The sequence below is a fragment of the Anser cygnoides genome, chromosome 3, assembly GCF_040182565.1.
Source record: "Anser cygnoides isolate HZ-2024a breed goose chromosome 3, Taihu_goose_T2T_genome, whole genome shotgun sequence".
In the NCBI taxonomy this organism is placed as follows: Eukaryota; Metazoa; Chordata; class Aves; order Anseriformes; family Anatidae; genus Anser; species Anser cygnoides.
In genome coordinates this window covers 63,626,219-63,642,708 of record NC_089875.1, presented here as the reverse complement: position 1 = coordinate 63,642,708, position 16,490 = coordinate 63,626,219, and the positions used below count along the sequence as shown (strand labels likewise).

The following is a 16,490-nucleotide window of genomic DNA, read 5'->3' as shown; positions in this document are numbered from 1 at the left end:
GGATTGGAAGCTATACTCAAACCTTTGTAAAGTATATTCACTGGGATGTAGAGTTTTCCTGATGCTGCTGCTGCAAAATAACTAGTGGTGTGGAAAGTGCTGTATAGTGAGTATTTCATAACCATTCTTATATACACACATCTGCAATAAGCCCCGCTAACACAGTGAAAGTGGTGTATAGTTTTTGAAGAAAACAGAAAACTGTAAGGAAAGAGAAAATAGAAGAGGATTCATATTACAGTTTAGAAAACAATGGAAAGCCAAATGGGTGTATCAGTAAGGTGGCTGCAGTTTTACTGTTATAAACACGTTATATATTGATAAAGTTCACTTAGGGAGCTTGGTGTGTCCATCCTGAGTACCTGCAATTAACTTAAATTGATACAAAAATGTGTGTAGGCTGGTCTGTAGGAAAACAGATCAAGATTAACTGTAATTTACATTCCATGGTTGTTTTTTTTTTTTTTTTGAGCTTTTGCAAAAGATGAACTCTGACTTGCTAATAGATGAGTTAAGAAAAGCATTAGCTTTGTTCTGTAATGTAGACAAAATGTAGTCCTACCCTCCCCCTGTCTGAGAAATCCTTCTGCAATGAGTAAAACAAAATTTACTAAATGTCATAGCTGTAGAAGCATAGAAAGACTGAGACTGGAAGGGCTGGAAGGGCCCTCTGGAGGTCATCTGGTCCCCCTACTGCCAAGCAGGGACACCCAGAGCAGGGTGCCCAGGACAGTGTCCAGGAAGCTTTTGGAGATCTCAAAGGAAGGAGACTTTGTATCCTCTCTGGGCAACCTGTGCCAGTGCTCTGTCACCTGCACAGTAAAGAAGCGCTGCCTGGTGCTCAGACTGAACCTCCTGTGTTCCAGTTTGTGCCCATGGCCTCGTGTCCTGGCACTGGGCACCACTGAAAAAGGACACTGCACAGAATACATGGTTTGCAGAAGCTGTGTTGACATACTACAGTGAAGTCAGAATATCCTTGCACTGTTCCTCTGGAAGAGTGCTGATGATATAGAGGTCCTAAATCCAGATAATTTTACCTATGTAGATATTTTCTGTAAAACAGCAAGTGAAGTTTAAATTCATGCCCTATCTTGTTTCAAGACGTCTTTTCTGTGCAAATGTGCCCTGAGACTGTACTCTTGGCAAGTTATTTTCATGTTATGGAGATAAGACTTCAGATTTCTCCAAAGGTCAAAAAGCCATAGCTGTTTAAAGAGGTCTAGTGTTTTAAATGTTTTCAAGGATGTTTTTTAACAAAAGGCGTTCTCATTTGCAGAATTCACACACCTGTTGAAATCTGTAAAGGATATCTTAAATATTTTTTCTAACATTTCTTATCAGAAACATTGGTTGCAAAAGCAGGTTCAGATAAAAAAGGTACTATTTTGCACTAGTGTTGGAAACTTAGTAAGACTGAGGGTCATTGAATGTCAAGCCTCTGTTTTCTGTGGAGTTACATTGTAAAGACTGTGGAGCAACTCTTTGGGGGCCCTGTGCTCTAAGTGAATCCCTTTCCTGCACTATATAGCCATTTCTTATCTATAATTTGCACTGAGAATGTCACAGGAGGCTCAATGCATATAAATAAATTAGTTCCTACGTCTATATAGTAATTTGTACTCACATGCACTTTCAGAACATTTCATAAAATTGGGATATTTCCTATGCCAGCAAACCTCTAACTACTCTTGTTGTTCCCTACTATGCAAGGAATGGCTACTCTGGACAACTGAAGACAAAGACAACTGAGGACAAAGATCATTCTGCTGCTCCTGATACCATTGCTATTTGTAATATTTTTATATTTAGTGTCTGCATTTCTGAGCATTGTTTTATGTATTTTCTTTTATGCAAAAATGCTTATTTGCAACCAAACCTCTCTACTTACTGTGTGCAAAGAACTCACACTTGGGCTAAAAAATTCCTAAATTTAGACGATGGAAGTTCATTATTTCACATAGTTCTTAGGAATCCTGATATGGGAGTTTACTCTCTGAACTGAAAATAAATGGCTCTATTAAAGCCCATGCAAATGCATCAGACATAGATGTCTATCACTCTTACAAACGGGTAAAATTTCTGCTTGCTACCAGTGACAATATACCCATGGAGCAGGACCTTCTGTGCTGCTGCTGCTGCATTTTACACAAACACAGAAAAAAAAAGGTCGTCCTTGTCATCGGTTCTTGCATGCCAAAGGTTCTGTCTGTAGTGTGACCGTTTGGAGTCCTCCCTCAGCTAGGTGAGCCTTCAGCCAGATCAACCTCAGGGCTGTTTGTCACTGTAACCCTCACTGAACCCCCCCTGAAGCTGGGATGGATGAGACCATCCACATCTGGAATCCTAGTTCATCAGGGAAAGAAAGAGGACACTGGCTCCACAGGAATCATGTGAATATATCTGGACATTGCAGGTAGAAGGACTGCTTGTTAGAGCCTAGACACTTGGTCTCATCCTCTCAGGACGGTGGTCAGCCATGTGTATTCTTCCAGACCCATGGTCTTTCACTGACTTCTCCAGCTGCCCTCTCCAACTCTCTCTTGCTTTTATATTTCACTTTGTTTTGCTTTAGTATACAATCTTCTAAAAGTAACCCAAAGTAAAGTGGTTCTTTATTGAAAATGTGTTTGTACTTCCTGTCCAGGCTGAGCTAGCATGCTCAAAGCCTTCCTCTGTTGTGAGACCGCATGTCCTAGGGGAGGGAGACTGCAGCTGTGGCAAGGAACATGACAGTCTACTCATGAGATCACACTAACATATCCTCCAATCCATGACAGCCCTGACTCCAGAGGATCACAATCTAGCCTTATAGTGAAAGACACAAATTAGGAAACAATAGGAAATGTGCCTGGTCAGCATGCCTGTCATTGATCTCAGAGTTGTCAATTGTTTTTAAAGACATCACATCACAACTAAGAGGACTTCAGTTTAATTAAACCACTTACCAGCAAAGTTAACAACTGAATAGACTATAAAATTTATTATAAATCAGATTTTTTTTTTTTTTTAGACTGAAGATATGGATTAAGCTTCAATTGATGGAAGAAACACTATGAGAACAGTGAGACATTTTCAGATCCCAAGGTAAATAAATTGTAAAGCTAAAATACAGCTGATGACTGAATGAAACATGGGGCCTCTTATGTTTCATTCAACAGTGTACAAACACGCTATGTGGCAGATACTGGTGAGAAGAGGAGTGCTGAGACAATTGGAAACTGCAGAGGAAATTTAAGTAGAATAAAATGTCATCCTTCATGCTGGAATGTAAGTAAGTGGGAGACCAAAGTTACCACCAGTTGTTTTCTTGGGATGAAAAAAATACCAGAAAGTGCATGTCATTACCCCATTTATTTACGTGAAGGCTTTCATTGACAGATAAAAAAAAACATGCACTAGTCACTTCTTCCCTCTGCCATCCTGTGCACTAAATTCACAATAAAGTCAATGAGAATTTGCATACAGATGGGTACATAATAAACTGTCTGATTATGTATAAATAACGGTAACAAAACTGCTCTCCTGAGGAAGATGTTATCCAGCTTTGGTCAAGCTGTGAAGAAAAAAATATATTTTCAGAAGAGACGGTAAAATAAACAAACAGATACTAATGAAGTTCCTCATGTTTCATTTCAACACAAAGAACGAATTGATATTTTGGCAAACTACATCAACAGAGGCTCCAGTTATCCTGCTGTGTGCTTTTCTGCAGATGTGCTGAAGCAATTAACAATACGGTAAGGTAGTCAAGCCTATTCTGCACAGCATTTTATTCCAGATTATTTCCTTTAACTTAAGTATGTTAGGAAATTTGCTTAAAAACGCCTTTAAAATAACTTTTTCTGAAACGTTTTTTTTTCTTTTTTTTTTCTTTTTTCTTTTTTCTCTAGCACCAGGTTAACGTTTTCATGCAATCTCTTTCCATCATGACCAGTTCAGTGAAGATATCAATACTCTGAAAATAATTCCCCTGTACTTAGGCTTTTGATAACATACACCCCGGGAGATGTACGAAAATAATGGATAACAGGCTCTTTTTTATCAAGCTTCTATCTTAATTGCCATTTAAGCAAATCTAATATTCATAAATAACTACTTGGTTATAATCCATTCATAAATCATATTTGAGACAATACTATGATAAACTATGGTTTATGGTAGACATATGATTATTTTATAATTATTGATAATTGAACTTTTAAACATTAATGAATGGCTCAACTTTTATTGTTCCATAGTGGTCTCTTAAGAATTTTATGCCATTAATTTTACATATCTTAATCATCCTTAACAAGTACGTACAATTACTTGAGCAAAACAGAGACCATAATTTTAAAAAACGATTTCAGGGACATCTTTGTATAGATGTTTCCCCTACCCCTCTCATAATAGTTTCTTGTGTGGTTTCTTTTAAGACAATCTCTCGATATAAACTATCCTGAGAATCTTCTTTTTTCTGGGTTACTGGTTCAGAAATGGAAAGGGAAAGGGAAAGGGAAAGGGAAAGGGAAAGGGAAAGGGAAAGGGAAAGGGAAAGGGAAAGGGAAAGGGAAAGGGAAAGGGAAAGGGAAAGGGAAAGGGAAAGGGAAAGGGAAAGGGAAAGGGAAAGGGAAAGGGAAAGGGAAAGGGAAAGGGAGAAAGAACTGTGGCTAAAACTGGACAGTGAGAAGACTGCTGAGATAAAATCTATGGGTTTCTTTTATACAGGGTTAAGTCCTTGTAATATCAGGTAAAATAGCCTATAGCCTATATATTTGTGTTGTGTTGGATCTAAAATGCTGGATTAGGCATTAATATTATTTCCATCGCTATTCACATAATAAATGATAATTTCCTGATGTCATCAATCATTCTGCATTAATTATCACATTTGGTAGTCTTTGTTATGGACTTATTCATCATTTGCCTTTCAGAAGCAGGCATGAAATCTAACAGAACAATAACTCACAATGTATTCTTCATAAAGCTTGGAAATTATGACTGGAGATTTACAGTATGTTTTTACCTGATGTTTAAGACTTAGTGCACCTTCTTTAACCATTTGAATAAAAGCTAACTTCTCTCTAGACTCTCTGTGGAACTCAGTTATTCAGAGGACTCACATAATCACATCACAAAGAAAGAACCTCCAAACATCAAACTAGATTTAATGAAAACACATTATCTCTAGAATATGTTCCAGTGCTCCACTACTATGTGGCTTCCTGAAAACCTATCCAGAGAATCTTTAAGCATAGTAGGAATTTCTAAAGGTGATTTTCTGCCAGTTTTCTATGCTGAAGATAATTTTATTTGAAAATCATTATTTTTCTAAAGTATTTTCTATAATTTAGGCATTAAGATCTAACTCTTTGATCAAGGATGGGCAGTAACAGCGTGTGATTACTGTGGTTACAATACTAACGACTATTGGAGAGGTGCACTTTCTTTGAGGTATCAGTTCGTAAAATTCATGTTTTAGAAAAACATGCATATCTAGTCATGTCACAAAAGGTTTTTAACACATTCACACTTCATAATGAAGTAAACTATTGTTCAGTTCTAGTTTCTTTTTTGTCTAGAAACAATAATATTTAGGAAACAGATTGGTAGCACTTCTAGGTAATTAGTTACATATTTTACATAATAAGAATGTATTACGTAGACATGGCTTTTCTTTCTGTGTAGTAGGAGATAGAAGGAATAATTGATAATTCCCTAAATAATGCATTTCAATAGCGATACAAGTATTCAGATGAGAGGCATCTATTAACTTTTCTTAATGCTCCATGGCTTTTTCTCACAACAGTAGTAAAAAGAATTTAAGATGGCATAAAATGGCATGAAGTCTGGACTTACTGTGACCACAACTAAAATGATCACAGATAACTACTATCTGTCACATAAGAAACACGTCAATTGCAAAGTTCAAAATTGTGAAGAAATGATATGGTTTCCATTATCTAGATTTTCATTCAGAATAGCAACTGTGCTTTTCCCAAAATAGTTTTGCTTCACTTGAACTTGATTTCCTATAAGTCCACAGTGGAATTTTGCATGGAGATAGTGTGACTACTGCTCGCACCAGCACATGCATGGAAAGCTTGTTATGGAACTTAAATGTTAAATCACACACTATGTTGCTTTTTGTTATCTTCCTGGAAATATATGATGAAGGGATGGCAGTTCTGTAAGCACTCTTCTCTTTTCTCTGGCACTAATGCTGGCATTTAAAATGCAGAGACAAGCCCTTATGCAAACAAGGAAATATGCTACCTGTAGTACCAACATCCTGCCTACTTTGAAACAGCCCAAAGAGAAGAGCTGTGTTTTTGACTCATAATGAAGTACCAGAAAACCTTAAATGCAGAGGGGAAAAAGTGTTTGCTGGAAACAATTTGATAATCAGAGAAAATATTATGTTTTCTATGTATTTGCTTCTTCTTCTAAAAAAAAATAATATTCCACTAACATATTATTTATGCTTCTGCTGTAATGGACATGAAAGCTTACATACTACTTTCCATTTTCCTTTCAAGATGGTACTGCTATTTAAATATGCTAACACAAGAGAGTGTCCCAGACATGGGCCAAAGCACTTAAATTGCACTGATGAATAAGAAATTGAAAATAAACTTAATAAAATAAAATATTAAAATAAAAACAAAATAATAATAATAAAAAACAACAACATTTGGAAGACTTTTTTTTTCAATATCCTGTACATTAAACAAGAGTTCCAGTCCATACGTATTTGCCTTTCTTTATTCGGTGTATTTTTCAGTCTCTTCTTTTATGTATGCATAATAATCATTCTCTTCCTAGAAAAGGATTTCAGTGTTTTTTATTAGTTACCAATATTATACATTCCAGCATGTCCAGGTATTCATAATAACACTTTTTTACAGACAAACATTTCAAATAAAACCTATTAAACTTAAACACTTTTTCATACAACTGTAAACAATAGATATTCCAGCAAATTCTTTATATATGAAATGCCATATACACACTAGATGCTGAACAGCGAGAAGTCTACTTTCTATTTACAGAGACTACTGACATGATTTTCAAAGGTTTATTTTTAACATACACACATTTTCGTCATAGCTAGAGAGCTGAGTGTTAAATCTTCTCTGTCTATTCTTTTTTAAAAAGTTGGATCATATGAAAGCATGAAGTTAAATCAGCCTTTTAAAGTATTGAAAATCATCTGGAAGCAAATATTTCTATCTGCATCCTCACTAGCTTCAGAAACTGCTCAAGATAAAGCTCAAGCCAATAAGTAGTAAATCACATTGTATTCTGTGCTATTTAATTATTGTTAGCATAAATAATGACACATGCCAAAATCCTTTTATAGAATTCTGACATTTTCTTGGCCCTTTTTTTCTGTGCTTTACATTGCTATTACCAAATATTTGCACCATAATTCTGCTGAACAGGATCTCATTGTATTCATTGTTGTACAGATGCAAACAAAAAGATGGTATCTGCCACAAAGGGCTTCCAGCAGGATAAAGACAGTTCATAACAGACAATTCTAAGACTACAGAAGATATAGGTGATACAGATTACAGGTGATAGAGAAAGGAGTTTCACACTGTTGCTCTAAGGAGACCAATGAAGTAGCTTTACTGATACTCATGATGAGCTCCACATAGCTCTAGAGTGTAAGGCATCACAGAAAAAAAATAATTTAAAAAAAAAAAATTATTTGTTTGTTAAACATCTTAGCAGCTTGGTAATGTATACTGGCCTCAGGGGCTAGGACCTGACCTACCAGTATAGCAAGGGATTAGAAAAGGAGGTAAAGACCTTCTAGACCTTGAAGGGTGAGGAAAGGTGGCTCCTGTTTGAAGAGATAGGTAGTGGGAAGCAGTGACAGAGTCACAAGTTAAAACAACAGCCTGGGTTGCATCATGCTTCTTTAATAAAAACTTTACTGTCTCAGTTCGAGGGAAAACATTGTAAAAGATACAAGGTCACTTTGTGTGTGTATGTAATGGAAGTACCTACACTGTTAACTCTATTTCCTATTGGAAAATACTGGAAAGATTCAGATTTTCTATGACTGAATTTTAGTTACCATCTCATGTCATCTGATTACATGTAACAGGTCTGTAATTTAATATTAAGACACTATTTAGGCCCTTGATTGCTTAAATACTTGCTCACGTACAGACTAAGGAACTGTATTTTGTATAATTTTGTATTTTTAGGGGCAGAAAACAGCTGTTAGTCAGAGATCTAGACATATTCTGTGGTCCCATAGTTATTATTTATTGACTAACATTCATTATCACCAAGGAACCCTTGATATCTTATGCAGACCAAATTCACGCTGATAACATTGAAAAAAAAAAAAAAAGAGTATGAACAAATGATAGACTGAAGATTTCCTCAGAATTAAGGGATAACAGTTTTTGACTAATATTTTAGCTTAATATAATATGGAAAGCAAGCTATGTAAGGTAACTGATTCACAGTACTATTTACACTATGTTTTGGCAAAAACTTGTGATGAGGGCTGATCTCCCTGTAGCGGTCCAGATTTGACTACAGTTCTTCACACTAGTGTGGATCCCTTCAACCTTCAAATACATTCGTGTTCCAAACTCACATTTTCATGTTTGTAGCCCTACAGCATGGGACAGTTCAGTGTCCCAAATTCAAACAAAGTTCTAGCCAAAGTCAAAGTAGAAGTGAGTCTGAATCTTTGAAAAAGTTCCTGTCCAAGGGGAAGAACTGAAAATGCCTGCCTTCTCTTTAAATGCCTTCAATTTACGGAAGACGTGCTTGCCATTTAATCCACCCACTGACTTTTTTATTACAGGAAATGAATGACTTTTCATACTATGAACTGAAAGATACAGGTTGGAAGGGAAACTAGAATAATGCTGCTAACAAACCAATTTTCAAATAAAAGTTTTCCATGCCTTTAAATAAATTGAAAGGGAGGATCTCACTCATTGACGCTAATTACTGATTCTTGCTGTAGTCTCAGAAGCAACCACCTTCATAATTAATGCATTAAAATGTTTGTTTTACTGGGCATGAGCAATATCAGTGTTGACTTTTAAAGCCTGGAATATTGGTCTTGACAGTGGCTTAGTATCCAGAGATTTGCAGATGACTGAGATTTAAGAGCCTCAGGATCTTATTCTCTGCCGTCTTTTCCACTGCAGATCAGGAGTAAATCCCTTAAATCAATGGTCGACAGATCAGTATTAAACTGTTGTAAGCAGGAAAAGGAGTAAGTACTACCTCTCTTTAAGAATACACTAATACAATTTTAAAAGAATCGAAACAACCCAGGTAAGAAGCAAAGCCGTATGTCATCCGCCTCTATAACACTTCTCCCTGATGTCTGTCACGAGGATGGGCAGCTCTTGCTGTACTAACATCAGCAGGAAGCTCACACAAAACATGCTGCCTACATTTAAAAATCACGATTGTCCTATTTTCATACATATGACTTGTGGGTCATGTAATAAAACAACAACCCTGCGGTTTAGTGTAAAAGTAGGTTTTATGCACATACTGCAAATGCAAGGGGAAATTTGTCTAATCCAGAGATGCTTCCCACCTAGCAGCACTACTAAAATGAATCTCCCAGCCCCTTCGTTCTGTCCTCACAACCACACTATCTCTGAACTCGTTTTTATGGGGAGAGGCCAGTTGAGGGCATAACTCATCTGAGGATTTAAATGCCAGCACTTCCAAAAGGACATGAGGTATCTGAGAAGTATCTTACAGCAGGAAAATATGAATAAAGATGCGGTGATACTGTACCTTGTCTGGTGTTGGAGGGGAAACGAACAGAGATCATTACCAAGAAGTGACCAGATCACTTTCCTTGCAGTGCTACAAGCCCCCATCTTTCCAGGATGAGTACATGAGCTGTGGTGAAACCGGTGCTGGTTCACATCATTCACATTTCATGAGCTACTGGCAGCACAGGAGGGTAAAGTTCCCACATCACTTTCACAGTGACATTTTCCATAAATTCTAGAGAAAATTTCTGAATTTTTCTATGCAGAGACATTGACTATGAAAGGGATTTGGTGTACACAAACATCTTGCTTTTCTTCACTCCCAGTGATGCACAGCAGGGTCTCAGACAGCCTGAGCACACATATGTCTGTAGACTGTCTTCTCACTAGCTGGCATCAGATACACTCAATATGATGGACAAAACAAATTACTAATCTGGTAGCACCCCAATGAAAAGGTATAAATCTGACACTTGAAAGCAGTTCTTTCCCCCTTGAATCAATACATGCTGAAAGCTGGAAACACAATGTTTCCAACTTCTAAACATGTTTCTGTGTTTCTCTTCTCTTTGCTAGTCCAGAGCTGGTGGCATGAATGTCTTCTTGCTAGGGCAAGGTGGTAACTGAGGCTATATTCAATGTGGAAGCCACTGCAGCCTCAGGCAGGAGTGTAGTCATAAAGTGAAGTCTGAGAACTGACAAATGCTCTGCACTGTACACCACAATAAATAAAATGCATGCACGTAAGAGTTGAGGGCTTGTTGAAGGGTGGATGGAAGCTCCTAGGTCACTACCCATCTCCAGGAGAGTGCTGCCTGAAGTAAATTTAGGTATGACGATGCCAAGCTCAACAGCTTTCTGTCTTTTCAGGAGAAGTGCTAGGTAAAATAATGGTAAGAAAAGGTGATGGTAACTTCGAAGTCCAGTCAATTTTTGAAAATCAAATAAAAGCAGCTACCAACTCCAAAGAAGCGCAATTTTTTCTCCCCAGAAGACACGCCCGACTTACAAACGTGGGGAGCTCCCATGCAGGCAGGAGTCTCCCCCTCTCCCAAGCCCATCTGGTTTTACTTGGCTTGACTGGAAGGTGCGAGCAGCAGGTACCTAAACAGTGCCAGCCCTGGCTGGACACCAGGGGTGGGCGGGCAGCCACAAAACCCCAAAATAAGCGAAAAAAGAAAATGAATAAGAGAAGAAAAGTAAAGCTGAATCATAAAAGTGTCATTGTCTCTGAGGCAAAACCCACCCGGGTGAATCACCCCGTGCTCCCGCCTGGCTCTCACACGGGGTCGGCCGGGTGTCCTGCCCCATCGCCGAGCCCCCCGTGCACCCACAGCCCCCACAGCCCCCGGAGCTCCGCCGGGAGCCGCTCCCCGCCCGCCGGCTCCTCCTTCCCGGCCCCGGGGCTCCGCAGCCTGCCGGGGCGGGACCGGGCTCCCTACAAAGCGCCCGCCCGGCGGGGCCGGCGGCAGAGCGGCGCGGGGAGGCACCGGGGACAGCACCGGCACCGGGCACAGGGCACCGGGCACCAGGGGCAGCACCGGCACCGGCACCGGGCACAGGGCACCGGGGACAGCAGCGGCACCGGGCACCGAGCGCCGGGGGGGCCGCGCTTTTCCCCGGGGACAGGGGAAAGTTCCCTGCCCCGTCCCGCCGCAGACTCCCTGGTGCCCGCCCGCTTCTTCCTCCTCCTCCTCCTCCGGCCGCATCCCGCGGGGAGAAGCGGGCGATGGGGCTGGGGGTGCCGCCCCCAGGGAACCGTGCCCGCAGCCGGCAGCTCGCCGAGTGAAACTTTGCGGCGGGGGCGGCGCCCGGGCACCTCGCGGCGGAGCGGGCAAAGTTTTTTTGTTTTTGTTTTTGTTTTTTTTTTTTTTACTTTTTATTTTCCTTTTTTTCCACCTTCTTTGCAGCCCGGGAGCCGCCGCCCGCCCACGCCCTCGCCCCCCCCCGGGGTGGCCGCGGCCCCGCTGCTATGGCACCCGCCCGTCGCCGCGGGGCGGGCAGGGGGAGGCCGCCTCCGGCTGGCCCTGCGGTGGCGGCGGCGGGGGGGCGCGCAGCCCCCGGGCGCCGGGCGTCCTCCCCCGGCCGGCAGTGACCGCCCCGGCCCCGCCGCCTGCCGGCCCCCGCCCGAGTCTCGCCGAGGATGGCGGCGGCGCCGGGGCCGGGCTCGGAGAGCTCGGGGAGCCCCGTCGCCCCCTGAGCCAGCCGCCGCCTCCCCGGAGCGGCCCCGCGGCGCTCCCCGCCGTGAGACCCCGCTCCTCCCCGCAGGTAAGCGGAGGGGCGCCGGGCTGGGGGGGCTGCCGGGCACCCCGGAGCTTGACACCCCTTCTCCCCCCGCCCCACAGCCGCGGACCCTCTCGGGGAGCGGGCTGGGGACGAGCCGCGGGCAGCCCCGCTCGGCTTTGGGGCGGTTGGCAGGGTGGGGAGAGGGACGGAGGGGGGCTTTTCTTTCTTTCTTTTTATTTTTTCCCCTCCCAGAAATAGACTTTGTGCCTCCCGAGCGGAGCCAGTTGGCGTGTTGGAGCTGCCTCTCTCCGTGCAGCTGCTACACCCTCTTTTGTCTGGTCTCGGCTCCCGAGGACTTTCCGCGCTGCCATCGCCCCTCGGCCCGGCTCCGGCCCCGGCCCCGCAGCTGCCTCCCGGTTTCGCCCCCCCCTGCCCCGGGAAGTTTCCCCGTTGCCTTCATCGCCACCCAAGTTCGGGGCTCGGTTGGCTTTGTTTGAGGAAAGATGGTGGTGGTGTGCGGATTGTCTGGGAGGATGGGAGCCAGATGGGGACGGCGAGCGGGATGCCCTCCTCCCTCGCACGCAGACCCGGCTCGCTGCTTGAGCGGGTCCTCCCCGGGCTCCCCGAGGGTAGAAGCACGGAGCAGCCTCCCCCGGTGCCTCCCTGCCCTCCCCGCTGTGTCCCTGGGTCAGCGTCAGTGCCCTGTCCGGTGGGGCAGGGACCGCAGGAGGGGTACCTGATTGTCATTAACCACCGCCAGTCTTGTTTTACGCAGGTTATGATAAAGAAAACTGGCCAAAGTATTCCTCTAAAGCATCGTTTTGTGTAAGACGAGCTGCAAAACACAACCTGTAGTCACGTAGCAGACCTCCACTTTATGATGCTGTTAGGACGGAGGGCTTTATTGCTCCATGAAATTATAGCACCAAAGGTTTTGTGTGTTCTGGCTCACCCCGTTTCTGGATCAGTATGCTGGCAACTCTCCTGTTATTTTTCTTTAACTAGACGGTACTTCCGATCTATGTGATGGAAACCAGAGAAGTGCCCAGATAGAAAGAAAGAGTGCATTTTTTCCTTTTGTTGTTTCTGTACTGCTTTGTAAAAAGTAGGAAAAAAAAAAGTGCTTTAAACATAAAATTTGATTTCTGTTGAATGTAACTTGAATTATTTTAATAATGAAGTCAAAGGGTCTTTTGAGTTTGGAACATTTTAATGTGCTTCTCGTTATACCGATAAACATACTTGTAGCAAAATACTTGTTAGAAGATAATTATAAGACAATTTTTAGCAATTTGAGACATGAGGTACAATTAGATTTTTGTTCTGAGCACAGGAAAAAAAAAATAAAAAAGCACCCTTGTGGAAAAAGATATGTGGTAGATAAATAGCAGTTTGGAAAATAAAATCATATATAATTCTTATTTTGTTGGCATAGAAACATGTTTTATTTGTTGCTCCTTTGTTGGATTGCAACAATGACCCAAATGAAAGTTGAAAAAGGAATAATGATGTGAGAGTTCAGCACACTACAATTATTTTATTCCATGTATAGAAACATTTTTGCTCAATACAACCTCGCTGGAATTGGACCAGAATTCATCTTTATGGAAGCTCTTTAATCAGATTATAAAAGGTGGGCTGTCCAAATTTAATCCTGTGAAGTACAGACTAAGCAAGCCCTGCTCTGACAAAGCACTGAAATGTATGTTGACCCTCCAGCAGGTAAGCAGTGCCGACCTCCATCTGTGGTGTGAGTTCATTGCATATAGCAATAGGTGCAGTAACTTCAGTGAAACTTGTTTGCTGGCTTAGCTGCATTACTGGACCCTTCCTGGAGAAAGCTGTGTTTCTCGGTGTGTTCTCCTTCCATTTCCATGACTGCTGGGCATACGACATAAAATACCTGTGCCATACACAAGTATTCACATCAGCCACATCCTGTGGGTTCTATGTTCCTGACCGACTCATACCTCTCTGTGAACAAAAAGGGGAAATGAAAAGTGAAAATGAGTTAAGAAGTAGAATACATGTATGGAACAGCAGGAGGAGACTACTGCTTCTCATAGCTTGTTCGGTATGTTTTAGGAGTCAAAAATTCAAAATGCTGAAAATCAGTGAAAACTCCCAGCAGAATTATTGAAACCAGACAGAGGTATGATATAAAAAATATGAAACCTAAGTGTTGCTGTCATGAAGAGCTTCCTATTTTTTTTTTTACAGAAGAATGCTAGCAATCTTGATAGTCCGTGATAGTAGTAGAGATGTAGTGGAAATAAGAGCTTGATTTCCTAGACAGTGATGATGTCTCCATTTGACCTGGTGCCATAATGCTTTGTAAACAGATCAATTACTTTTAGTCTATGGGTGTTTGATCTCCTGGTACTGGAACAAAGGGAAAAGAGCAAATCACTTTCCAGTGTGCAAAGACAACTAAACTAGGAATCACTCATGAAAACATGGGCATCTTGTCCCAGTTTAGCCACACTCTAAGGCATTTCAGATGCTTGGCATGAGACAGGCAAACAGGGTCTAAAAGAGAGCCTTACCACTTGTACAAAGACAGCTGAAGGCCGGGTAGAATATCCCATTAGATAATGTTTATATTACAGTTCTACAAAGTAGCCTTTAGAAGGACTTGAAAAAATGTTGTAGTTGAGATTTCTGAAGCTGCGACCTGATGGATGTGGGAAGACATCCCAGCTATGACATTGCTATGAGGATTTAGGGAGGTTCTTCTTGGTGCCTGTTTACCAGCAGGATCTTTGTGTTGCTTCCTGTGCTGCCGGCTGGATGACTGCCTTTACGTTCCTCAAAGATTGTGATCGATAGCTTAAGAACTGGAAATCTTCTTAGAAGGTTCATACACGTTTTAAAATAAAGAGGTGTCTATACCTTCCAAGTCCAAGAGAAAATAAAGGAATTTGCAGATGATACTTGACGTGGTGCTTTCATGTTAAAATAAGAATGGAGTAAGGAAAAGTTTCTGCTTTTCTCCCTTACTGACTAATACATCACCCACACAATCTCGGGGTAATTAGGTTCTTATTAAGTGGACTGTAGATTGCATGGAAATGTGAAATGCTGACAATGTCAGTGAATGAAACTGCTGAACAGATGTTTTGCACAGCTGTTATCCTACACGCTAGTTTTACTAGCTCCTGAGTGCCTGCGTTTTGTGGAGTTTGTGAGAATAAGCATTGTTGTAAACTTCCCTGCTGGGACTGCGGTCTGACCGTATAGCAAGAGGTCATTACTCTATTCCACCACCAACCATTTCCACGTGACACAATTCAGTACCTGCAGTGTATCTGTAGCCCCTACCCAAGTAAGTGAATCTAGTCAGGAGCAGATCAGGTGGAACTGATGGCTGAACATAGTGCTGCAATATTCAGATTATACTGATCTCTTATAGTATAAATGCAATTACATTCTCCTACCAGAACTTTATTACAGGATCAATAATTTTAAACTTCATCTTTTTTGTTTTTTAACTTCATGCCTTCCCTTAAAAATCAAGTTTTTTTTTTTTTTTAATTTCTATTTATTTATTTATTTATTTGTACAGCAAGCTATAAATGAGATGGATATCCTCTAACAAAGAGCTATTTGTAACTTTTTATCTGCAGCAGTGACAGAATGTTTGTATCACTCAATATTCTTATTTTGATCTTTTGGTGACAGAAATATTACAAAGCATTGGGGTCTTTTTGAAAATTATTGAATGGGCAGAATACATGAGAAGGAAGGATTTATTTCCTCAAAGTCTTTGTCTCTGTGTTTCCCTGTTTCATGTTGGGAAAGGTTATTGTACCTAAAGAAGTGTGCTAGAGAGGTGCAGAGCCACCTGACCAAAACTGGACGCCTGAGGATCTTAGTCAGTGAGGTGTAATCATCCAGCAGAGATTTCAGGAAAGATAGTACCAGAACAGACTTGTGGAAAATAAAGCCATGAAGTACCTTTTTGTGCACAGCCTCCAGGAATTGTAATGAGGGCTGTAAAACTTCCTTTCTTGTGTCCATTTATATCAACATGTCATTATTATTTCTATCCCATTGGAACTGTAGTCAATTGTTCTTTTTGTTGGACGTGTGACCATTTTCCTCCAATTAATTTAAGAAGAAACAAACTGTATCTTTTTCTACATTGCTTATGTCTATCCCACTTAAATGATGAAGCTCTTAATGAATCAGAGAAACTAAGATTTGATCCTTTTAACTTCAGATACATGCCCTAACCAAACAGATTTTAAAAATCACAAGTGATGTGAAATATAGGGTAAGTTACTTCTCACTGCAACTAGTTTAAAGACAAAGAACTACAGGAGAAGAGAAAAATATCTTCTGATGACTTTTTTTTTTTTCTTTATCTATTTCACAAAGACTGAGCATCCCGGTGCTACTATTTTAAAAGCCATCACTAAAAAGTGTTACAATGTGAGGATGTTGAAACTGCTTATTTCTATAATTCACTCTAGCTGTAACATGGGAAGAACATTTTCAATGAAG

General features: G+C 41.2%; 1 protein-coding gene across 3 annotated transcripts in view; it reads left to right on the top strand.

Moving 5' to 3' along the window:
• The first annotated feature begins 10,618 nt into the window (after positions 1 to 10,618).
• TMEM200A (transmembrane protein 200A) overlaps positions 10,619 to 16,490 on the top strand; it is a 59,727-nt gene continuing 53,855 nt past the window's right edge. Inside the window, exons 1-2 of one of the 3 annotated variants that reach the window (XM_066994300.1) lie at positions 10,619 to 12,026; positions 12,243 to 13,125. In XM_066994300.1, coding sequence (XP_066850401.1) covers positions 10,649 to 12,026; positions 12,243 to 12,481 — 1,617 coding nt within the window. In that variant the 5' untranslated portion in view covers positions 10,619 to 10,648 and the 3' untranslated portion in view covers positions 12,482 to 13,125. Of the gene's footprint in view, positions 12,027 to 12,236; positions 13,126 to 16,490 lie in introns of those variants that run through there. The other 2 variants (XM_066994299.1, XM_048048101.2) reach the window with 2 other exon arrangements.